The 24905-nt window shown below is 54.0% G+C and overlaps 1 protein-coding gene across 1 annotated transcript; it reads right to left on the bottom strand.

Annotated features, from left to right (window-relative positions):
• Positions 1-237: 237 nt before the first annotated feature.
• Positions 238-24905, bottom strand: Erbb2 (erb-b2 receptor tyrosine kinase 2). Its single transcript, XM_036196945.1, has 27 exons — positions 24596-24905; positions 18156-18307; positions 17224-17437; positions 15881-16015; positions 15513-15581; positions 15225-15340; positions 14943-15084; positions 13317-13436; positions 12880-13006; positions 11244-11317; positions 11036-11126; positions 10654-10853; positions 10116-10248; positions 9943-10033; positions 9174-9334; positions 5896-5943; positions 4321-4459; positions 4112-4234; positions 3831-3929; positions 3423-3608; positions 3131-3286; positions 2941-3016; positions 2567-2713; positions 2065-2162; positions 1689-1877; positions 1238-1490; positions 238-1102 (listed from the first exon to the last, which is right to left on the bottom strand). Exons 1-27 carry the CDS (start codon positions 24666-24668, stop codon positions 747-749), a joined length of 3768 nt encoding a protein of 1255 aa, XP_036052838.1. The 5' UTR covers positions 24669-24905; the 3' UTR covers positions 238-746.

Genomic DNA, 24905 nt, shown 5'->3' with positions numbered 1-24905 from the left:
CCAGTGGAGAATGATCCTGTCGCCAGAGGGTCCTCAGGAAGGAATCCTAACTCCCCAATCCCCCAACCCAAATCCAAACTACCTCAAACTTTTGGAAGTTCTCTATCCACTCACTCCGGGGAGAACTGTGTGTCAAGTGAGCAGGAAGGCCTAGCCCAGAAGCACAGACAGAGGCTGGGGGCCAACTCTTCTACACATCTCCTTGCACATGCAGAAAGACAGACAGCACTCCCCAACTTCTATATAACAGCCACTCTCCCAACGTGTCCTTATTTCATCTTTTAAAAAACACAAGTAAAAACAGAACAAAATACACTCTGTACAAGGATTGGTCTGGATGCACCTCGTGGGATGCACATGTCTCAGTCCTAGTGGCTCGTCCTGTTCCCAAGATACTCCCTTGGGGCCTCTTCCCTTCTAGGCTGAGCTTCCCTCAGTCCTTAGAACCAAGAGAGCCAGGCCAGGGGAGGAGCCATGGCTGTGATATCCACTGGACCCTACAGACTGTCAGGGCAGAGTCTGGAATCCAGAGGCTGTCCAGTGGGCCACCTCTTCCAGCCAGGTGGCCCCTCTCAACCACTCGGGATTCAAGCAGCAAGGAAGGGTCCATAGCGTGGGTTCCTGGCATAGCAGATTGCCCTGGATGTAACATGGCCAGAGGGCCTCTCCCAGCTGTGTGGTGATGGAGACCACAAGCCAGGCCTCCCTCATTCTGAAGGCAGAACAGGGCCTCTGCAGACAGGACCTCATACTGGCACATCCAGGCCCAAGTACTCCGGGTTCTCTGCTGTTGGGGTCCCTTCAAAGGTACTTGGTGGAGACCCCCGCTCTGATGGGTTCTGGTCCCAGTAATAGAGGTTGTCAAAGGCTGGGCAAAAGGCAGGAGAGGGGTGAGGCTGAGAGGCAGTGCCTCCTCTGGGTGCTAAGTATTCGGGGTTCTCCACGGCACCCCCAAAGGCAAAAACGTCTTTGACAACCCCATTCTTCCCAGGAGAGAGAGTCTTGGGTCTTTCTAGCGTAGCACCAGCAGGCCGGACAGGAGGCAAGGGACCCTCCAGGGTCAAGGGAGGTTGAGGTCGAACCTCTGGCTGGTTCACATATTCTGCAGGGGAGAAGAGGAGCTGTTAATGAAAAGGAACCAAGATGTCCCTGCCCTACCACTTACTGCCCCTCAGTGGGTGTGGCACGAGGGTTCCCAACTCCCCTCTTCCCAATCTCTCAGGCCTGGATTCCATACCAGGTTGGGGGCTGCAGGCCAGAGGTGCAACATAACCATCCGTCTCGGCAGGCAGGGGTAATGTGGGGGCCTCGCTGTACCGCTGTAGAGGGCTGAGGTCGTGTGGAGAGATGTTCTGCAACCCCTTGTTTACCCCCACTCCCAGTTCACCATCAAACACATCAGAGCCAGCCCCTTCTGAGGGAGCCAGTGGAGACCTGGGGGGCTCTTCTTCTGAGGGCTCCAGGGCCAGTGTCAGCTCGCCACCTCCACTCTGGGGTAAGAGAGGGTCATGAAGGAAGTTACTCAAAGGTCTGGGAGGGGGGCCTTGGCAGGGCATGGCAGGGTCCTGGGGAAAAGACAGGAGTCATGATGGAGAGGACGGAGTCCCAAGGATTGGAGAACAGTAATGGAAATGGGAATGTGGGGGAGGAGGGGCCCCGCCAGCTCCTGTTTTATGATGGACACTGACCCTGGTGGACGAGCTGCGGTGTCTACGGTGGGCCGTGCTCCCAGTGCCTGGGGCAGGGTCTGGACAGAAGAATCCCTGCTGGGGGACCAGATACTCTTCAGCATCTACCAGGTCCCCCATGTCATCATCCTCGAGCAGTGAACGGTAGAAGGTACTGTCCAAGGGGCTGGATGGGCCCAAGTCCTCATTCTAGGGAGGAAGGAGACATCAGTGGCAGCCCTTCCCCAGCCTAGTGTTTAGGTCCCCAGAAAGGTTCACCAAGCTTGGACTAGAGGTGAGGACTTGGGGACTTGGCATCCAGGGGTCCCTTCCCTTTCCCGGTCTCTGCAGGAGGGAGGGTACTGTCGGGTGGGGATGGGGTGGGAAGGCCTGGTACCTGGATGACCACAAAGCGTTGGGGGTCCCTTGCCATGCGGGTGAATTCTGATACCAATTCCCGGAATCTCGGGCGACATTCAGAGTCTATCATCCAACCTAGGGCGGGAGAGAGCTCAGCATCCTTGTCCCAGGACCAGGCTGAGCAAGGAACAGCTCCTGGCCCTTCCTGCTCCCTGTGAGTCTGGCCTAGGCAACCCTGGCCCAGCCCAAAGTCCTCACATGGTGGAAAAGCACAGGTGGATTCTGGGATCTTGAGCCAGAACCCTGGAGCATTCCTCTATTTTCCCCCTATAAACGGGCATCTCTCCTCTCAACAACAGCTGTCCTCTCAACAGCTGTCCTCTTGAGCAGCTAGACCTTCTGTGACTGGGACGAAGCACCTTCTGAGGCTCCTTCAAGGACACCTGAGCCCATTCACATCTCACTCTTATATAAGTACCCATGCATAGGTCAGACCACCCTTCCTCCACACCTGAGGTTCAGCCCCGCCCAGCACGCACATTTGACCATAATCATGTAGACATCGATAGTGCAGATTGGAGGCTGAGGCAAGCGCTCTCCTTTCTCCAGCAAGTCAGGGATCTCCCGGGCTGGGATCCCATCATAAGGTTTGGCCCCAAAAGTCATCAGCTCCCACACAGTCACACCTAGGACAGACAAGCATCAGGAGTGGGGGAAACCGGAAGCTTAGGTGTACAAAGGGAGAGGTTGTGCCAAAAGGTAGGATCTACTGGGTCTCCTCACACCCCAGGTGGCACAGACCCCCACAGGGTGGAGTCCTCCTCCTCTCCTCCATCCCCACCCTCCTCCTTCTACCTGTATCCCACCCGGCCATTGCTACCATCCAGCCCTCCCTATCACCACCTCCACACACCATAGCTCCACACGTCACTCTGATGGGTGAACCGCCGTTTAAGAATGGATTCCAATGCCATCCACTTGATGGGTACCTGGGAATGCAGAGCAAAAAGTCCTGAATGGATGTAGTAGAGAGGTGACCCTTCTCAAAGTTCTCCCAATGGTCAGATACCACCCCACCCCACCCCACCCATCCTTCCTCCAACCTTGCCCCCATCTGCATGGTACTCTGTCTCATCAATGTCCAGCAGCCGAGCCAGCCCGAAGTCTGTAATCTTGACATGGTTGGGACTCTTGACCAGCACATTCCGGGCAGCCAGGTCCCTGTGCACAAGCCGTACTTCCTCCAGGTAGTTCATCCCCTGGAAAATGGACCTCAGTGTGGAACCTGAGTCTGGATCTCACTTTACTGGGCTTGCCCATCCCATCCTGGCTCCAAATGAAGACAGGGATTTGCACCCAAAGGACCTGCAGAGTCAGAAGCCCCCAAGCACATACCTTGGCAATCTGAACACACCAGTTGAGCAGGTCCTGGGAGCCCAGGCGACCTCGGTGTTCTCGGACGTGGTCCAGAAGGCAGCCATAGGGCATAAGCTGCGTCACCAGCTGCACGGTGGAGGTCAGGCAGATGCCCAGGAGGCGGGACACATATGGAGAACCCACACCCGCCATCACATACGCTTCCTGTAGGCAAGGGTACACTGAGGGAGACAGGAAACCATCTACTCCCACCCACCATTCTCCCCTTCTGGAGACCCTCCCCCATCCCTGTAGGGCCTGCAGACCGGGAAGATTAGGAGTCAAGGTTTACAGGCTCCATCTCAAACCCTAAAGAAGAGAAAGCGGCCCAGATCTGCAGCTAGGGGGCTTCTCACAAGTCCCAAGGGAGAGGGTGAAGGGGCTTACATCTAGGATTTCTTTGTTAGCTTTTGGGGATGTGTTCTCCCTCAACACCTTGATGGCCACTGGGATTTTCACGTTCTCCCCATCTGGGATCCAGATGCCCTGAGCAGAAAGAAAAGGACTTGAATCAGGCCTGTGGTCCAGATCCAGCCGGTCCCCAAGAAGCCATGGAGGAGGAGCCTTCCCCACCCTCCAGCTCGGCCCATTCCTCTCTCTTGACCATGCCCCTCCAGACGCAGCCCCGCCTCCAGATCCAACCATGCCAGAACCTGGCCCCTCCTGACCTTGTAGACGGTGCCGAAAGCTCCTGATCCAAGCACCTTCACCTTCCTTAGTTCGGTCTCTTTTAGGATGCGCATCTGAGCCTGGTTGGGCATGGCTCCACTAGGTGTCAGTGGCTCCACTAGCTGGAGTGAGAGGGTGGCAGGGTGAGTGCCAAGCAAGCTGCAGATGGAGTGGGGGCGGGGGCCAGGAGACCCTCACCCCACCTCACCTCAGTTTCCTGCAGCAGCCTCCGCATTGTGTACTTCCGGATCTTCTGCCGCCTCCTCTTGATTAGGATCCCGACGACCACCCCTATGACCAGGAACAACAGGACACCCACCACAGTGGCGATGATAGATGTCGCCGGGCTGAAAACAGAGCCCGGAATCAGAGATTAGGACCAGTCTAGGGAGGACATTTGGAGAGACCCTATGAAGGGACAGAAATGTGCCTTGGCTCAAAAACATCATGGGAAGTTGGGCAAGGTGGCGCACGCCTTTAATCCCAGCACTCGGGAGTCAGAGGCAGGCGGATCTCTGTGTGTTCAAGGCCAGCCTGGGCTACAGAGTGAGTTCCAGGACAGCCAGGGCTACACAGAGAAAAACAACAACAACAACAAAAACTTCCTGGGAGACTTCATCCAGCAGGGACCTTGTTAATCCGCACTGTGCCCACCCCAGGGATTCTGCCACATTTGAAATGGAGTCCAGGAATGTGCACCCAAGGTTCTCAGGTACTAGTCAAAGCTTGCTCCAAGGAGCCATGGTTTCCCATGCTTTGCAGCTGTTGTACCTAGGATACCCATTACCAGGACCCCTATTCCTCCATGATATCATTTTTTTATGATTCAGCTCATCTTGGGGCACACAGGGACCCTCGATAGTCATCAGACCATTTTGTTTGCTGATTCACTTATTTTTGTGACTGTGTAGTCCAGGCTGGCTTTGCACTTATGTGCATGTGCCTCAGTCTTCCAAGTGCTGGGGTTTGAGGTGTGTGCCCCCAGGCCTCGTCAGAAAACATTCTTGTCATCCTTGCTCCCTTCTACCGCATCTCGCTCTGCACAAGGCCTGCACAAGCAGACATCGTGAATGTTTGCTTCGGAGACAACAGCAGCTCTTTGGAGCACACCCCGGCTTGATTTTCTCCTTTCCAACGCGCCGCTCTGACAATCCATGGCCCAGTGGTCAAGAACTCTACCCTCCAGATCTGGCCTTCACTGCCTCAACTTACACCCCTCTGCGCTTTATGGTTCATGACACACACACACACACACACACACACACACACACACACACACACACACTCTGGCCTCCTCTGCGCTTTATGGTTCATCACACACACACACACACACACACACACACACACACACACACACACACACGAGGTAGATCTCTTAGCCACTCTAGACTTGCCTGATCCTCTACCTAAGTGCAAAGGATGCACAGCGCCCCCTCCTGGAAGCCTCCAGCTGCCCAGCTCAAACACTCAGAGGCTCTGCATGCTGCTACATTACTCTGCTTAGTTTATCTCCAGTTCTAAGAGCTTGAACCTGGCCTGTGTCCTAGAAAACATCCCCAGGGAGGCTCTTGGTACACTGACCACATTCCCAGCATCCCTTACCCCACAGCATCCTGAGCAGGTCCTCATCCATTTGTTGAAACACAAGTCAACAGAGGAAGAATAAGCTGAGGAGGGAGGCATGTGTGGCATGTTGGGAAATCCCTCTCTGGATTACCTATCACCCAGGGCCAATGAAGGAGTCAGGGACAACAAACAGGGAACCTCTGGGGCTCAGGCATACCTGGCTCTCTGCTCTGCTGGGCAGCCTCGTTCATCCAGGTCGACACAGCTGTAGAAGAGAGTGTCACCATCAACCTTGGGCACAGCCTCTTGGGGCAGGTGTGGCAGGATTATTATCGCCATTGTGACAAGCAGAAACTGGACTCCAGGTCACCAATTTGCTGTGCACCAGCCCACAAGGAGATTCTTTCTTCAGTGTGGGAGCCCACCTCCCCTACATTCTTGTAACTTCCTGTGCTGGGCAGGAAGGGGGCCACTACCAAGGCTGAAAAATCAGCTACTCTCTCCATGAAAGAGGCCCAGGGTATACGGCACAAGAGAGGAGAGTTTGGCAAGAATACTAAACACCATGGGGCTGGGCCGTAGCTTAGTGAGAGAGGGTCTACAAGGTCCTGGCATCTATCTCCACCAACCAAGCAATAAAATATCAACAGTTGTGCCCCAACAATTGGCACTGCCATGCCAACATCAGGTCACAAGAAGGCACGCACACAGATGCCCCTTTGTATGTGGAGCTGAATGGTAATGAACTGTTTAAAAAGGGGGGGGGGGCAAGCAAGAGCAATATCCCTCAAATAGGGCTGGTGCAGAGTGACAGGCCATGAACTGAGAAGTTTGTAGAGGGCAGACCGAAATGTGCTTATAAAAAAGGATGCAGAAAGTGGGTGAGAGGCAAAGCACAGAATATGTAGAGAAGAGCTGTATTACATCAAGATAGGGGGGCAGAGGGCTGGAGAGATGGCTCAGCGGTTGAGAGCACTGGCCGCTCTTCCAGAGGAACCAGGTTCAATTCCCAGCACCCATAACTGTCTATAATTCTAGTTCCAGGGGATCCGATGCCCTCACACAGACATACGTGCAGGCAAAACAACAATGCATATGAAATAAAAATAAATAAATAATTTTAAAAAGTTTTTTAGCCGGGCGGTGGTGGCGCACACCTGTAATCCCAGCACTCGGGAGGCAGAGGCAGGCGGATCTCTGTGAATTCGAGGCCAGCCTGTGCTACAGAGTGAGTTCCAGGACAGGTTCCAAAGCTACAGAGAGAAACCCTGTCTCGAAGAAAAAAAAAAAAAAGTTTTTTAAAAAATGAGAGCAGGGGGGCCTGGAGAGATGGCTCAGAGGTTAAGAGCACTGGCTGCTCTTCCAGAGGTCCTGAGTTCAATTCCCAGCAACCACATGGTGGCTCACAGCCAACTGTAATAAGATCTGGTGCCTTCTTTTGTATACAAAATCAATCAATCAATCAATCAATCAATTAATCAATCTTTTAAAAAAAATGAGGGCAGGTCAGGTGATGGCAGCAGCACACGCCTTTAATCTCAGCATTTGAGAGGCAGTCGCAGGCAGATCTCTGTGAGTTCGAGGCCAGCCAGGGCTACAACAGAGAAACCTTGTCTTGAAAACAAAACAAAACAAAAACATAAATGAATGAATGAATGAATGAATGAATGAATGAATAAAAACCAACAAAATAAATAAATAAATGAGGGCAGGAGCGATGATCTTCCAGGACCTGGATTTGATTTCCAACACCCACATGGTGCCTCGCAAGACTCTGTAACTCAAGTTCCAAGGGATCTGACTGCCTCTTCTGGCGTCCATGGGCACCAGGTGCACACATAGTGTGCATAGCTAAAAACAGACCAAAAAAAAAAAACCCTGCACTGGCTTTTTACAGCAACTTGATGTAAGCTATAGTCATTTGGGAAGAGGGAACAACTGAAAAATGGTCCCACCAGACTGGCCTGTGGGCAAGCCTGTGGTGCGTGCTATAGACTGATGGTTGATAAGGGCGGGCACAGCTCACCGTGGGCAGTCTTTCAGGCTGGTGGTCCAGTGTGCTGTAAGAAGACAGGCTGAGCAAGCCATGGGGAACAAGCCAGAAAGCAGCACCCTCCACGTCCTCTGCATCAGTTCCTGCCTCCAGATTCCTGTCTGGAGTTCCTGCCCTGACTTCCATGGATGATGGACTGTGATGTGGATGTGTAAGTTAAATAAACTTTTCTCCCCAAGTTACTTTTGACCATGGTGTTTATCACAGCAGTAGAAACCCTAACTAAAACACACCCATACCGATAAATAACGTAGTTTTAAGGAAAGATGAAGAGAGGGTCACAGGGTGGGGGTTGGCAAGATGGCTCAGCAGGGAAGGAAGAGAGTATTTACAACCAAGCCTGATGATTGTGTTCAATCCCTGGGACCCACGTGGCAGAGGAGAGAACCAACTCCCAGAGGCTGTCTCTGACTTCCACATGCCTGTCATGCACACGCATGCGCGCGCGCGCGCACACGTAAGTAGAATAAATGTTTACAATAACACATTAAAATTGTAAACTACCGTGTGAGATATGAAAGAATGCTGCTGGAAATTCTGCTGTGAATAACTTGGACTGTTTCCCCTGGTGATTCAACTGAAATCATCAGGCTTTTGAGCAAGTGCTTCTGCCCATTGATCCATCTTGCCAACCCCTGATGTGTTACTTTTAATTTTCTATAGCTGTGTGTGTTTGAGTATATGTGTGCACCTGCAGAGGCCAGAAAAAGAGCTGGAGAGCTCCTAAGGCTAGAGTTAACAGAACTCACTAGTCTTCTTGTGGACCAAACTCCTGTCCTCTGAAAGTGCAGCAAATCCTCTCAGCCTCCGAACCCCCTCTCCAGCCCCTAAAATGTGTCATTTTTTTATTTTATTCATGTGTCTGAGTGTGTGTGTGTCGGGGGGACGTATGTATGTGTGGGTATATGGGTGTGTGTGTGTGTGTGTGTGTGTGCATGTATGTGGGGGGGGGTGTATGCTGGGGAGGGGTACCCGTAGAGGCCAGAGAAGGGTACCAGATCTCCTGAAGCTAGTTAACAGGCAACGTGAGTCTCCTGATTCGGGTGCTAGAAACCAAGTCCAACCCTCTGAAAGTGTAGCAAGTCTCTCAACCTCCGAACCACCTTTCCAGGCCCTAACGGGTTATTTTTGTAATTAGAAAAGAAATATAAAAATTACATCTTAGCCAGGCAGTGGTGGCACACATCTTTAATCCCAGAACTTGGGAGGTAGAGGGGAGGTGGATCTCTGTAAGTTCAAGGCCAGCCTGGTCTACAAAGCGAGTGCCAGGAGAGCCAAGACTTGAGAGAAACCTCGTCTCAAAAAACCAAAATAAATAAATAAATAAAATTTACACCTCAATATGAATGACGGTGGACTTATCCTCGTTTCAAAATAAGAGCTCCAGGGAAGCTCCTATCACGAAAGCCCTCCTTTCTACAGGAAAAACTCCCTCAACTCACGAGTGGGTGCAGTTGATGGGACACGGCTGGCATATGCCCTCCTCATCCGGGTACTTCCAGATGGGCATGTAGGAGAGGTCTGGTTTTGCACCACTGGGGCAGCGAGCCACACAGAAGGGTGAGTCCTTGTAGTGGGCACAGGCCATACACTGATCAGCCTCCTGCACAGAGAGGAAGGGTTCGTGGGGAGTTAGGACAGCCATCCCTATAGCAGAAGGGTCAGGTCCCCTGTGTCCCTGACCTATGAGCCACACTGCCTCCCCGTCACTGAGGTAAACATCCCTGCTCCTTACAAGGAAACAGAGGCACCCAGAGACGGACGTGCGTTCTCTAAGGCGTGACGAGTAACAACTATTATGTACAAAGTTTTCTCCGTGCTTGGGCACAGTGCCAAATCCTATTTAATTTCATTCTCACCACACCCCAACCAGGTAGGCACTCTTACAACATCCTCCTGTTATGGAAGTGAAAACTGAGGTTGGAAACTGGGCCCGGATGGGGCCCTCAGCACAGCCACGGCCTTCTTGGGACTGTTTGCTGGGCTCCAGTGTCACCAGCAGGAAGGGGTAGCAGCTCGGGGTCCATCCACAGCACAATGTGGGTAGGCCCCCCATCCCAGCCTCCCCGACTTCCCACCTCCTGCTGTCCTGGTCTAAGCTGAGCCTTCTCTGGGAATAGTCTACCTTGCAGCAACCTGCCAGTCCCTCGGTACCCTTCTGCTTGCCCTTCCCCTGGACCCTCCCCCGGACCCTCCCCCCCAGTCCCTCACCGATCCAAAGCAGGTATCTGTGCTGTTTTGAGGCTGACACTCGGGGTGGCATGGCAGACAGTGCTTGCCACTCACATACTCCCTAGGGAGCCTGCGGGAGAGGTGGGCATAGTAAGGGGTCTGGGAGGTGCCCCGTGTACCCCTCAAGCCACCCACTCCTCTGCCACACATACCCCTTCCGAACTCGGCACTCCTCCACACACTCCTGGCCCCTAAGGAACTGGCTGCAGTTGACACACTGAGTGGGGCCCGGCCCCCAGCAGTGCCCATGGGCACACAGTGAATAGCAGGCCAAGCCCTGGAGACCTGCAGTGAGAAGAAACGCATCAGACAGAGGTGTTAGGAGAGGCTCAGGTCTAAGCCGAAAGGCTAGGAGCATGGCTCTGGGCTGAAGGGGTAGGATGGATGCTAGGACATTCGGGGAGAGGAAGAAGTCTGTGGTTCATGAAACCGGGAAGGGATGGGTATTTGGGCAGCATGGAAGGACACAGCTGGAACAGGGCGCTAGCGGGCACAGTGGCTCATGTCTTTAGTCCCAGCACTCGGGAGGCAGAGGCAGGCAGATCTCTGTGAGTTCGAGGCCAGCCTGGTCTACAGAGCGAGATCCTATCTCAAAACGCCAACAAAGGGCTAACACAGGAGGTTTGCAGGGCCAGAGGCCACGGATTCTTCTGTGTACTGGCCCGCGGGGTGCTAGGCTTCCTGTCTTACCACATTCCTCCTCTGGCCGGTTCCCACTGTGGAGCAGGGCCTGGTGGGGGTTCCGGAAGAGCTGGTCCCAAGGTACAGTGTGTACGAAGCAGAGTTGGGTGTTGCGGTGAATGAGTGCCAGGCCGCTGCCCAGCTCCCGCAGAGAGCGCAGCCCCAGCCAGCGGATTCCCAGGCCTTGCAGCGTCAGTGAGTAGGCACCACTGCAGAAATGGGGTTTCCAGTTGCAAGAAGATACTTACTCTAGGCCCAGCCCCGGCCAGCAAAGGGCCACTTTCCCCCCTCCTCCTGCCTCAGAACACTAAACAAACTCATGTAAAAGCCCCTGCTGGTGTCACTGGGGAGCAGGGCACTCATGCCTTAGGCTCCCTCCCCTCACACTTACTCCTGGAGAATTCGTCCCCGAATGACTCGAAGGTTCTGGAAGACACTGAGGTCATGGAGGCTCTCTGGCCATGCTGAAATGTACAGATAACCTGCAGGCAGAGGAGGGGACTGGGTATGCAGGAAGGTCCAGCATTCCTGCCCGCCCCCACTCCTGCCCTCACCCCCCCCCCCACCCCCGGAACAGGACACAGAAAGACAGAGCCCACCTGTGATCTCCTCCAGGGTTTCAAACACTTGAAGCTGCTCAGGCTTCAGGGGGGCAATGCCGGAGGCAGGGTTCCTGGAAGGATCGGAGAGCAATCAGCAGAGCAGGAGGTCAAGAGCCCCAGAAGGCCTCAACACACCACTCTCTACACTCACTGAGGCCATCAAGCAAGGCTGCTTCCATCCTGAGACTCACAGCCTAGGGTCCAAGTCTGGCAGAGCAACATTTGTGCCCTTTGATCTAGAGTCTCATTTGCAGAAGTATGACCGACTGACAGAGACACTGACTTCAGCTGCCAGAGGCATAAACAAGCTGAACTGTTTGTAGGAGAGAAATCTGAAAATGACCCAAGTAGTCATTAGTGAACAGGGGTACTGCCGTACACTAAGCCCTGCCCCTCCACAGGCTCTAAAATACAAACGACAGAGAGCACTTAGTATCTGTAAAGCCCTGTTCTAAGAGTGTCCCAATTATGAACTCTTCCAGACTTTATAACCACCTCGAGGGTAGAGTTACAATGGTCCTCATTTTACACACGAGGGAACTGAGGCATAGAAAGGAGAAGGCAATGAAGCCAATCAGTAGGACACTGCCATAAAAGTGTTAGGACCTGAGTTCAACACCCAGAACCCACATAAAAAAAGTCCATGTGTGATGGTGAGCTTGCAACTCCAACACTAGGAGGTAAAGACAATGCTTGGGACACCCTGGCCAGTCAGCCTAGCCTGGAGCTTGGTGAGCTCAGGGCCAGTAAGGGGACCTATTTTGAAAAACAAGGTAAATGGCTCCTAAAGAGCCACACTTGAGGCTGCCCTTCAGACAAACAGATACACACACACACACACACACACACACACACACACACACACACACACACACACGGGGTGATGGGGGATGAGTAGGTTTCAAACCCCAGTCTGGACTCTGTTGCCTGTCTTGGCTGCCTCCTGTTCTGTAGCTGTTATAAGAATGAGGCAGGGGGTTGGGAATTTAGCTCAGTGGTAGAGTGCTTGCCTACCAAGCGCAAGGCCCTGAGTTCGATCCTCAGCTAAAAAAAAAAAAAAAAAAAAAAAAAAAAATGAGGCAGCTTGGGTGCTGAAGAGATGGCTCAACATTTAAAAGCACTGACTGCTCTTCTGGAGGACCTAGGTTCAATTCCCAGCACCCACATGGCAGCTCACACCTGTCTATAACTCCAGTTCTGGGGATCTGATACCCTTACACAGATGATAAGCCTGCAGGCAAAACACCAATGCATATAAAATAAAAATAAAAGAATGAGGCAGCTCAACAAAAAACTGTCAGGAGCAACTCCCCAAAACAAGGGTACATGCAGTTTCAATAAACCAGCCCCCAGCTGACACTCTCTCTGTGTCCACCAACATACAGAAGGCCTGAAGGATCACACAGAACTTTGAACAATTTTCCCTCTGGGATGGGAGATTGGACTTCACCTGGATGGTTTGATCACCACACACGTCCATGTCTAAAGCTATTTATAAAAGCAACTTTCAACTCCATGTCCCCGGCTCCCTCTGGCCTCCCACCTGGGGATTCCTCAGAGACACTGCTGCTACACCTGGGTCTTCAGGACCAAGTCTTTCCTAACACCACCTCAGGCCACCGTGGACCCTTACCCATCAAAGCTCTCTGGCAAAAATGCCAGGCTCCCAAAGATCTTCTTGCAGCCAGCAAACTCCTGGATATTGGCACTGGTGATGGCCCTTGCCCCTCGCAGGTGCTCCATGCCCAGACCATAGCACACTGGAGGAAAGGGCAATAAAAGGAGCCATCTCAGCACCTCACGGCATACCGGAGACCTGTCAGCTATCCCCTCCTCAAGTGACGAGTCTCTTCCCTACACTGGCAAGACACACTCAGGAGACTGACTTGGAGAGGGGCAGGATAGGCAGAGACAGTGAGAGAGAAGCGGTGGAGCCCCGGGAGTCTGAGCAAGAGCGGGGTGCGCCAGGCTGGGCTGGCAGTGGAGCCCTGGGGGTCTGAGCAAGAGCAGGGTGGGCCAGGCTGGACGGGCAGTCAGGGACGACAGCTGGTCTTGGCATGGGGTGGGTACCTCGGGCACAGGGCTTGCTGCATTTCTCACACCGTTGTGTTCCATCCTCAGCCGTTACCTCTTGGTTATTCAGGGGACAGACCAGAGTGCAGGAGCCCACTTCCGTAGAAAGGTAGTTGTCTGCACAGATTGGGAAAGCAAATCTATGTCCCCTAGCCGCCCGAGCCCACCCTGAGCAAGGCCACCGTGCCCAGGTCGAAGAGGAGTACCACCAGTCCTGGAGTTCCTCTGTGAGGCTGACTCAGGGCAGTCATTTAGCCCTTACATCCTCCTATTCGAACAGCATTCTTGTTTGCATTTTGCAAAAAGGAAAATCAAAGCGTGGAGTTATGCAAATCATTCCCGTCATTGTGCTACTAAGTAACAATGCCAGAAATTTTTTTTTAAAGGCGTGGTCACATGTAACCCAAACTGGCCTCAAACTGGCTGAGGATGACTTGGACTCCTGATCCCACCACCTCTACCTTCCGAGCGTCAGGGTGACAGGCTTGTGCCGCCGCCGTGTCCACCTAGGAACCAGGACTTGAACCCAACAATCTGGCTCCCCATCTTGTCCTCTCACCCTGACCAGCACCTAAAGGCACGCTCCACCTCCCATGAGAGGAAGGAAAGAGGGTCCCCAGGCCCAAGCCCAGTCCCTAAGTATCCATCAGCGCTTAGGGTCACTGTCACACAAAGCCCTCCTCTACACAGACTGTAGAATAAGACACGCATTTAAAAGAGTATGTAGTACAGACTGGGCATTGTTCTTAACGAGTCAAAAATATTAATTCTTTCAGACATTATATAAGTATTAGGATGGACTATTACTGCCCCTATTATACTGGTGGGGAAACTGAGGCATAGCAAGGGAAAAGCAGTTAAGATTATTAAATGATAGGGGGCAGGTTTCAAATCCTGCACTTCAGCTCCCACGTCTGGGCTCTTCTGCTGCCACCTGCTACGTGGCTGTTAAAGAGAATGAGGCGAAAACCCAGGAGTGGTGGCACACACTTGTCATCCCAGCACCTGGCAGGGGCAAGGCGGAGGATCAGAAACTTAGTGTCATTCTTGGCCAGGTAAGGCCAGCCTGAGCTACATGAGATCCTGATTTTAAGGGGGTAGGGGTGGGAGCCAGGCGTGGTGGGGCACACCTTTAATCCCAGCACTTGGGAGGCAGAGACGGGAGGCTTTCTCTGAGTTCAAGGCCAGCCTGGTTTACACAGCAAGTTCTAGGACAGCCAGGACTACATAGATAGAACCTGTCTAGAACAAAACAAAACAAAAAAGCAAAGGCAAGGCCTGGAGAGATGGCTCAGCAGTTAAGAAACTGGCTGCTCTTGCAGAGGACCCAGGTTCAGTTCTTAGCGCCCACATGGTGGCTCACGACCACCAGATCCAGGGATCTGATTCCTTCTTCAGGCCTCCATGGGCATGGCATGCACATGGAGCATAGACATACACGCAGGCAAAACACTCACACACATAAAACAAAAGCAAATAAAATATTTTTTAAGAAAAACAACGAGGCAGCTGGCCTCGAGATGCCCTCCAATGGGCACATGACACTCACAACACGCTCCCATTTCTGAAAGCCATCTTCCCTAGCCAAGGCATTATAACGATGCTCCTCTACCCAGTACTCACAGGGGCAGGTGGTCACACAGCTGGCACCGAAGGTGTAACGACCCTCAGGGTTGGGCATGGACTCGAAGGTGTCTGTGTTGTAGGTGACGAGGGCTGGGCAGTGCAGCTCACAGATGCCACTATGGTTGAAGTGAAGGCAGGCCTGGCAGAGACAGGCCGCTGGTGGTCACTGGGATGTTGCAACCTGGTATGCCAATGGCAGCAGGGCAGTGCCGGGAAAGATGCCCACCCCTTGCTTCCTGGAGGGTTGGCCCAAGGGGCCCAGGAGCGAGCGGCACATACCAGGCAGTCAGAATGCTTGGGGCCCGTGCAGCCTGCAGCACACTGCTCATGGCAGCAGTCAGTGGGCAGCTGGCCCTTGCATCGGGCACAGCCACTGGTGCAGATGGTGCCAGTCACTGTGGATGAAAGGACAGGAGGAGAGTCCAGTGGGGTCTGGACACCAGACCCTCAAGAGCACAGCATTACTTTCTGGGAGACATCTTCCCAAATAAGACCCCCCCACCACCACTCCCAGCCATCCACCTGCCCCAGCCCCACCTCCAGACACCAGGTCTCCCTCAGACTCACAGATCTGACAGTCCTCAGGGCTCTCACCCCAGCAGTGACTGTCTTTACAGGCTGGGGCGCAGGGTGGGCCTAAGGAAGGAAGCAAAGGAAAAGTAAGGGAGGGAGGGAGGGAGGAGGTGAGAGGAGCCGGTGAGAGATGGAGACAGTGAGTGCCATACTGGTAACAGGAACATGTCAGCTGAGCCTAAGGGCAGATGCACAGTAAGTGGGGGACCCACAAGGGAAAGGGTCCTGAACAGGTGGAGGTCGTGCCTCCAGGCAGGGACAGAGCATTGGGACAGGAAAGGGGAGTGGGTAGGGAGGGTAGCTGCGATGGGCTGTATGTTAGCAGTCTGGGTCAGGCGGACTGTCAACTGCACATGGCTTACAGTCCCGGGAGCGGCTGGCGTCTACATCCACAGGAGCCAGGTGATTGCTCTTGCGGAAGACATCCTTCCACAAAACTGTGTCCTGGTAGCAGAGCTGAGGGTTCCCTTGGATCAAAACGCCTCCCTTCAGGATCTCTGTGGGGAAGGCAACATAGTGAGCTCCCTCCAGGCCTCTCTGGGGCCTCCGATCTTCCCCAGTGAGCAGCCACACACAGGAGTAACCCACAACTAGGAAGAGGGGACCGGGTCGGGTCGGCAGAGTGAGGGATGTTCACATGGACAGGAAGTTCCCCGTCTGCCTTTTGCCTCACCCTGTGCATACTGTGTGAGGGTAAACAGAGAGGCTCCGAGGCAGGGGTATAGCTCAGTGGCAGAGCAAACGCTCAGCATGCACCAGAACAACGAAAAAGTCCCTACAGTCTGAAACCCCACGTTACCACAGGCTGGCTGTGTAACCTTGACAAGTCCCTGATCCTTTGCATGCCTGCCTCGATCTCATCTGCAGAGTGAGAATAACACTGAGGAAGGCTGGTGGTAGCATGCCTATGATCCCAGCACTAGGGGAGCTGAGGCAGGAGGACTGCTTCCGGGATCAAGTTCAGCCTGGGTGGGTGACGTAGTGAGATCGCGTATCAGAACAACAAGACCAGAAAACCAAAATCAAGACAACAAAAACAAAGAAACGGGGCTGGAGAGATGGCTCAGTGGTTCAGAGCACTGACTGCTCTTCCAGAGGACCCAGGTTCAATTCCCAGCACCCACATGACAGCTCACAACTGTCTGTAACTCCAGTTCCAGGGGACCCGACACCCATGGCAAAACACCAATGCACGTAAAATAGAAATAAATTTTAAAAAACTTTAAAAACAGAAACACTTGACGGATTAGTAGCAGGACTTACAGGATTGTAGCATGATGGAAATGGGACCCAGCATGCAAAGCACCTGGTACCCTTGTTGGGACACCGTCAGGTCAGAGCCGCCACATGCAGTTCCACGGGTCATGTCAAACTGCAGACTTTGACACAGTAAAGATGGAGGGGGAAAAAAAAACAGCCTGACCCCTAATGATTAAATCATGGATCTGATGCAAGCTGCAACCTCCTGAAGAGGAGGGGATCAAACCTGGGGCCTTGCACATGCTAACCAGGCGCTCTGCCACTAAGCCACCACACGGCCTTCTTTTTCTAATCTTCACAGGGGCGCAGAGAGAGGGAGGCTCGGCTGGCCTGCACGCAACCAGAGGGAACCACACTTCTAGCCCTCATCGAGCCCCTCAGGAGCCAGAATGGCCCTAGTCAGCAGCCAAGACCCAGGAGAAGCTCGCAATGGTGGCAGAGCTACCTGTGAGACTTCGAAGTTGCAGCTCCCGCAGCCCTTCTGGGGTTCTGCCTGGGGCGGTGGTGACATTATCCAAAGGATCTCGGTTGTTTAGCACAGCCAGAGCATACTTGTCCTCAAAGAGCTGGGTCCCTCTCACGATGCGCAGCCTCTGCAGTGGGACGTGCCTCACCTGGTTATGAGCGATGAGCATGTATCCCTGAACTTCCTGGATGTCCTGGCGGGAAGGGTAAGGGATGGAGGGTGAAGCGTGTCTGGGCTGGAGAAGCGCCTGCACCTCACAAGGCCTGAGGGTAACCCAGGGTTGGGGTTACGTCCTGCAAGGCCCCTGGCCACTGAGCAATCCTGCCCCCTCATGCCCAAGATGGAGCCCTAGGCTACTCCCCACCTGGCCTCACCAGATTCTGGTCTGGTTGATCAGGACTGATAAGACAGAGTACAGGAGCACTCTGGCAGTTGCAAGCCAGGGGTGCCCCACCCTCTGCACATCTCAGCTTCATCTTTGAAAGGTAGGACCTGCATAAGATGGCGTCTGTGATTTAACAGACTGTGTCTGTCCCTTGCAGCCCCCTCCAGGGCCTGTAGAAACAATCCAGGAGGCTGGACTCCAATCCCTGCTACGTATAACCTTCCCTCAGACATTTTCTCTTGCATTCTTCACTGGCTAGGATGTCTGCCAGTCTAATATATAAATAGAGAAACTGAGGCCTCGAGAAGCTAAAGGTCTAGACCAACGTTCACCTAGAATTTATACCTCTGCAGGAATAGTAATGGGGACAGTTGGACCAGTCACTGCAGAGGGCGTCAACTGGGTTTTACATAGTTATCAAATAGATAGATAGCATTCCTGTTGGAGGAACCAGGGCAATAGAAGGAAGAGGCACCTCCTTCCTGACACACCTCTAATCAGGGGGCTCAGCAGGACCAGGTCTCACCTGCAGGAAGGAGAGGCTGGCATTGGCAGGCAGGTAGGTAAGCTCCAGGTTACCCTGAACCACTTGACAGCCCTGGTAAAGGTGGTGGAGCATGTCCAGATGGGTCTCGGGACTGGCAGGGAAGCGCAACTTCATGTCTGTGCCGGTGCACACTGGTGGAAGAGAGGATTCGGGTCAGGACGCAGCTCAAGACCTTCTCCGATCTAGTCACCTCCTCTACACACTCCCTGCAGCCATGTCATCTCAGACAGGGAGAATGCATGGCTGACAGCCTTTCCTCCCACGCCTCTGCATCCACAGGGTCTAGGGCCGAAGAATGCCCTCGTGTTTGGGGGGAAGGCCCCCTTGTAGCTGGGCCACCTTGAGCATCCAGAGGAGTCCCAATGTGTCAGCCCTTTAGGGCTTACCACCCATACAGGGTTTCAGCAGGGGAAGAAAGCCTCCCTTTGTCCCGGAACTGAGGGTGAAAAATCCCCAGAGAGAGGCGATGATGAATCAGACCCCTCTGGGTACCCCCATCTGTCTCCCAGGGCATTCTCCTCCTGCCATTCCAACACCCACATGTCAACTTCCCCGCTCGGGACAACTGCCCCACAGTACTACCCAAAACATGGCCAAGGAGGGTTGACTGGAGTCACTGTTGGACATAAGGGGAGTCAGGGGCCTGGTCACATTGCAGGGCTCCCTGGAACACCGTCACAGGGAGAAGAAAAGCCTAGGACACCAGCTAGGGGACTTGGCTGCAGATCCTGACCAGGGTGAGGCACACTCTGCAGGTTCCTACGCTGACTCTCTTACCCTTACCACCTCCTGGGGCAAGACTCCAGAAGCAGCTGGCAGAAGCCATGCCACGAACCTCCTGCCACCCGGGCACTGCGTCAGCTCTGTGACCCTGCCCGGTGCCAACTATCAGCCAAAGGGGTCCCCAGATGCACGACCATCCCCTTGCCAACGGGACCCTCAGGCTGGTTTTCTGGAGACCAAATAGTCCCCAAATAGGAGAAGCTGCCCCCCCCCCCCAGCTAGGGGGCTCCAGGTAGCAGCTGGCACCAAGGCTACCAGCAAGAAAGAGATTAAAGTGTCCAGTTGAACTTGTTTTTCTGCTCGGGCAAGAAGATGAATCACCTGTGCATCTTGCCCAGGAGGTTGGGGGGAAGGCGGGTAGAGGTGTTGCCCTCACATACACAGGCCCACGGGTGCCTGAGCTGCTGAGAATCCCCATTAGTTATGGCTCCACCTTTCAGTGACTGTGTGTAGATTCAAGAGACCAGCTCTGAGATCAGTCTTCAGGAGCCCTGCTGTACCAGCTACAGGGAGCCTAAAGCCAGCTCCCAGTTATCTTCCCGCCTCTGGATCTGGGGAGGGCTTGGGGGCAAGTTCCTGAGCTCCCAGGCTGCCTTCAATGGCCCCAGGCTGATGACCTTCCAGTAACACTGAGAGAGGTCTCTCCTCGCCCCTCTGGGCAGATAGGGAAGGAAGCAAGGAGGGAGGAGGGAAAGAATTAGAAACAGAAATAGAACTCAATGGAGGGGAGACACTCAGGCCTACCCGCCCCACACCGCACCCACTTGCACCCCACCCTCCCTCTTCTTTCTCACCCCCCCCCCCAAGTCTCCCAAAAGAAACAGGAGCAGGGGGTGTCAGCCAGGCCCAAAATAACATGCTGCTGCCAGGACCTCCCCCAGTATCGCAGCCTCAGCTGCTGATATGCACAGCTGTCCCTAGGCCCAGATCCCAGGTCCAGCCTAGCTGCGGACAGGGACGGCAGAGATGGAGTAGGGGCCCACCCCCTGTGGCAGCCCAGCGAAAGGAAAACAACAATAGCAGTCGCCATGGTAACTGAGCTGAGTACCGACTGTATACTTCCAAGGCTGAAGCTACTGCCTGTTTTACTCAGAAGGAAATTGATCCTTCCCAGATCATAAAACAGGTTCGGCGGTAAATCATTGCAGGGCCCGCACAAGACCGAGTGCCAATGCCAGCACCACAACACCAGAAAAACAAACAAACCAAACCAAAACAACAGCACAAAACAGCAAGAGAGCAAGAGAAGTGGGCTCTGAGTCCAGGTCTGCCTCAGACCCCGTTCCCTCCATTAAACCTCAGCACACACACAAATAACAGTGCCACACACCCCCAAAAGCATAAAGACACACTAGTTCTCCAGTGTGACCAATAAACACACTGGCGCAGGCAGGGCAGGGTGGCTGGGCCGGGCAGAAGGTCAGAAAGAGTGGCGGCCACACCCCACTAGCCAGTTTGTTTATCTGATTTGTGGTCGGTTTGAATAAGAGTCTTAAAGTGTTTGCAGACAGGTGGGAAAATTGGTACCCTGAGACCTCCTCCAGGGGAGCTGGGAGCTGCCAGCTGACCACCCCCCCCCCACACACACACACCACGCTGACGTACAGCCAGGAAAGCCTCTGGATCCTTTCCAAGTCTCTGCCTCTCTCCCACACCCCCCTCTTTACCAGGCTTACCCCATCAGCTCTGACCACGGTCCCCATAACCATCCTGTCCCATGAATTTCAGGGCGGGGCAAAAAGACTCTAATTCTACACAGGGATGCTCTCTGCCTCCAAGACAGGTGCTCTTCCGAAGTCCCACCTTCCAACTCTTGGAGATAACAGCAGCATGAAGCAAGACCACCCCAGAATAAGGCCAGGCAGGGCTCAGAGTGAGTGCTGGACAAGTATCTACTGAATGAATGAATGAAGGAAGGAGTGTGGGAATGGCTCCTAGTCAAGAGCCTCCAAACTGAAAATGATAAGTACCCCTCAGCTCAGAGCTGGCCACGTCCCTTCAGGTCCCTCCTGCTAAACACTGGTAACCACGGTTTAGTCCCAGCTTAGGACTTCTCATCCGGGTTCTGGACCCCAATGGTCCTCAGGCCCAGCTGTGTTCTTTCCTTCTTCCTTCATTGGCAGTGTTGAGGACAGAACCCAGGACCTCCTGCATGCTGGGCCCCCAGCTGCTATCTTCCTTCGGTCTTCATAAACACTGCCAGGAAACTACCTACATCCCCAAAGCTCCCCAACCAGGCCAGAGGCCAGCACTCTCTCAAGTGACACCTGGACTCTCTTGCCACATGCACCTGCTCTATGACGCTGGTGTCAGAGCAGAGCTTGGGCTCAGGTTCTTTTGTCCAGAACCCTAGCTCAGCTACTCCTGGGCCACTGGGATCGTATATATGCTGACTCCTCCAGGGCAGAAGCTAAATCAAGCTCTAATCTCTAAAGCCAACAGTGACTGTGACTTAGTTGGCCTCAATGAATATTTACAGACCTCCACAAGGGGTAACAACTCTTACTCCCTTCAGGGGGCCCTGAGAGTTAAAGAAGAGGAAGAGAGACACACGCAGCAGCCTGCAAACATAAGCAAGCTTTGTAAACAGACCCGCAGCAACCCAAACATGGGTTTTAACGATTCACCCACTATCACTGTTGAGAATACAGATCCACTGCATAGCCTCTGCCTGACCGGTGGTGGCCTAGCACACAACAGAACTGTCACTCCAGGAGACCAGAAGAACTCTCAAACGGTTGGGGACAGGAAAAGGGTCCTTCCTGCCCATTCATTTACACAAGCACACCTTCCCTGGGCCCTCCTCTGCCTTCCAGCCCAGCTTCCACTTCATGTGTCCACTTTATCTGCCTACATTCCCATGGGCCTGTGTGTCCCAGTGGTCTCTGCACTTTCCTGCCCTCCATCCCTGGCACTGCTGAGGGCCCAAGAGAAAAGCTAGCATGGGCTGGACAGGAAAGAAGGGATCTCCGCCCCCATCTCAGGGGTACCTTCTTCAGCATGGGTTAGGGGCTGGGAAGGCCATACTGAGAAACAGCCTAGCACTTCTTCCCTGGGTGACTGCCTGGCTGCCCCAAGGCTTTTCTAACCCATTCCTGGCGGATGACTAAAATTCTGATCACCTCTTAATGCCCCTCATTTCTCTGAGGTTTGTTTTTTTCATCTGTACACCCACTTCACAGGACAGTGCAGAGAGAGAACAAAGCCATCTACGACAAAGAATCTGCTGTGTAGGAAACACCAGAAGTTTTTAAAAGGTGAGAGAGGCATACAGCAGGAGCTGGGTAATTACAGATCAGGAAAAAAAAAGAGAAAGTCTTTCCATTTGGCTTTGAAATTAAATATATATTTTTTTCTTTTTCTTGTTAGGGTTTGTTTTATTTGATGTGTATTAGCGTGCACTTATGTGTACACTATACACATGCCTGGTACCTGTGGAGGTCAAAATTAGGCATCAGGTCTCCTACAACTAGAGTTATGAGGCTGTGAGCTACCATGTGGGTGCTGGCAATGGAACCTATGTCCTCTGCAAGAGAAATCTATTACTCCCCTATAGCAAAAAGAGGGAGGCTAGAATTGAAATACAAATGAGCCCTGCAAGGTTAAGAATGTGTTCACTGCACATCACAAAACCTAGAACCCTGGGGATCCCAGCCACACCTTGACCCTCTGGGCCTTCTCAGATCTCCTTCCCCGACACAGCTGCCCTACGCCAGTTCTGGGGTATAATCTGGAGCTAGGGGCAGCTGGATGGTGCTCTGTCTTTTTGACCATTCCTGGCAAGACAAAATGTCTTGTCCCTCTGCACCCAGCACCTGAAGGGTTGAGACTCAGCAGTACTTCCTACCCCATCTGGAGAACTGACCCCTCAGGTTCCCACACTACAGCGCCAGGCCTCTCATGGCCAACTCCACTCCCAGACTCAGGTGAAGGGCCTGGCCTCACTTTTCTCAACAGAAAGTCCAAAGGAAGGACGCCCTCCTGAGAAACTGAAAGGAACCCTCATCCTCAGCAAGGCAAGGGGCATCTCCCACTGTTTACAGCAGATTATAGCCTAGTACCTTGAGGGAGTTCCTGGAGAGGGCAGAGTTCATCTTGTGTCCCCAAGTCAGCAGAGAGATTGCTGTTTGGCAACACAAAGCCCAACACACAAACGTACAACCATCATAAACTCCTCAGACATACAGGGGTACCCCACAGAAAGCATAGCAGTGTACTGATGGGACTCTGGGGGACACACAGATGATACCCCACAGGTCTCTAGGCTCTCTGGCCTCTGGGGAACATCTACTGCTTCCAGAACCTGCTTTCTGTGGCTTCCCTACAGCCTACTGACTCAGGAAGCAGGCCCCCTACTGTTCCAGGTGGATGCATACTACAACTTCCAATATGTGGCTGGGGGCACACTGCCTGGGGTCCACCACTTGTTCCATGATTTCCCCAGCCCATGTTTTCACCCTGGGACAAGGCAACTAGTATTTCTACTGTGGAGTTGTTCTTAGTGCTGAAGAAGGAATGCATGTAAACCACCACCCACGGAGCCGGGCACAGCAGACCCACACCGAGCGTGTATCAGCTTTTACGCTTATGGTAGAAATGGACATATGGGTTAGTATACACACTGACTGCCGGCTCACCCGCCCAGCCCCCAATACGAAGACAGAGACAAGAGAACAGCCCAGCTCTCTGTCTACCCCGAGCTGACCTTACTTCTTTCCGATGCCTTCCCCTCAAATGCCCAGAAACCCTTCCCACGTTACTAAGTGAAAGCCGGGAAACACACGACCACCCTTCAAGATCCGAGCTTTCCCTGAGTCCTAAAGCACACAGTACTTCAGCTAGCTCTAAGAAAATTTGTTCAAAACAAAACCGTGGGGAGTGCAGCCCCGTGGTAGAGCTCTTGCCTAGAACACCCGAGATCGGGGTATGCGGGTGCGGAAGGGGTGTTCCATCTCCAGCATGGGGTGGGGGGAGAAAAAGAAAAGGAAAAACTTGTTCAAAACAAATGCCTACCCCCTACCCCCGTGCGCCCAAACCCCAGACACCATCGAGAAGCAACTCAACGGCGGACCCACCACTCGGTCCTCCCTGCTCAACAGGACCCGCTACTTTCCCCACCGCCCCCTCCACCGCGACCCCGCAGGAAGCTGGAGTAACTTACTAAACCAAAAGGGCCGGAGGGGGTGGGGAGGGGGAGGGGCAGGGCAGAGGGGGACCCCGAAGGCATCTTGCCCAGTCCAGTCCGGAGGCGGAGGCTGCCAACTGGAAGAGCTTTGAGAAAGCGTGAGGGGGCTCGGAAGGGGGGAAACGCGCGCACGCACGCACAGCGCCCCACACACCCTCCGGAGGAAAACTTTCTGGCCAGCTTCAGAGAACTTTCCCGAGGAGTTCCCGGAGCCTCCCTGAGCCCGGGAAGCTCCGGTGTGGCCATCGGAGGCCGGTCCAGACCTCCAGTGTGGTCTTCCGAGTGACTGCCCCATCCCCAGCTGCTCTGATCCCCTCCGGGCCGCGCCGCCGGCAGCCGGGATCGCCCCATCGCCCCGGACCGCCCGCTTGTAGAGCTCACGGAGTCCCGGGGTCCCAGCCGCCCGTGGGCGCAGCCGCAGCGGCCCGCGCCCTCCCTAGTCCAGACCCACCTTGGGTGCCCGCGGCTCCGGGGGGCAGGAGGGCGAGGAGGAGCCCCCAGCGACACCAGGCCGCCAGCTCCATGGTGTTCACTGCGGCTCCGGCCCCATGGCTCAGGCTGGACCAGGCAGCGAGCGCGGGGCGCGGCGAGGGCAGGCAGAGGCGCGGCGCCGGAAGGGGCCGCCGGGGAAGGGGCGCTCCTGGGCTCTGGGTCCCCAGCGGCGGGCAATCTCAGCTCCACAACTTCACGCCGCACTTCCTCGAGCAGCCCTCCTCCTCCTCCACCTCCTCCGCCGCCCGTGATTGGGAGCCGCGCGCTCC

This window comes from Onychomys torridus, chromosome 8 (assembly GCF_903995425.1).
Source record: "Onychomys torridus chromosome 8, mOncTor1.1, whole genome shotgun sequence".
Classification (NCBI taxonomy): Eukaryota; Metazoa; Chordata; class Mammalia; order Rodentia; family Cricetidae; genus Onychomys; species Onychomys torridus.
Note: the sequence above shows the minus strand (reverse complement) of the source record. Positions and strands in the feature narration are given on the sequence as shown.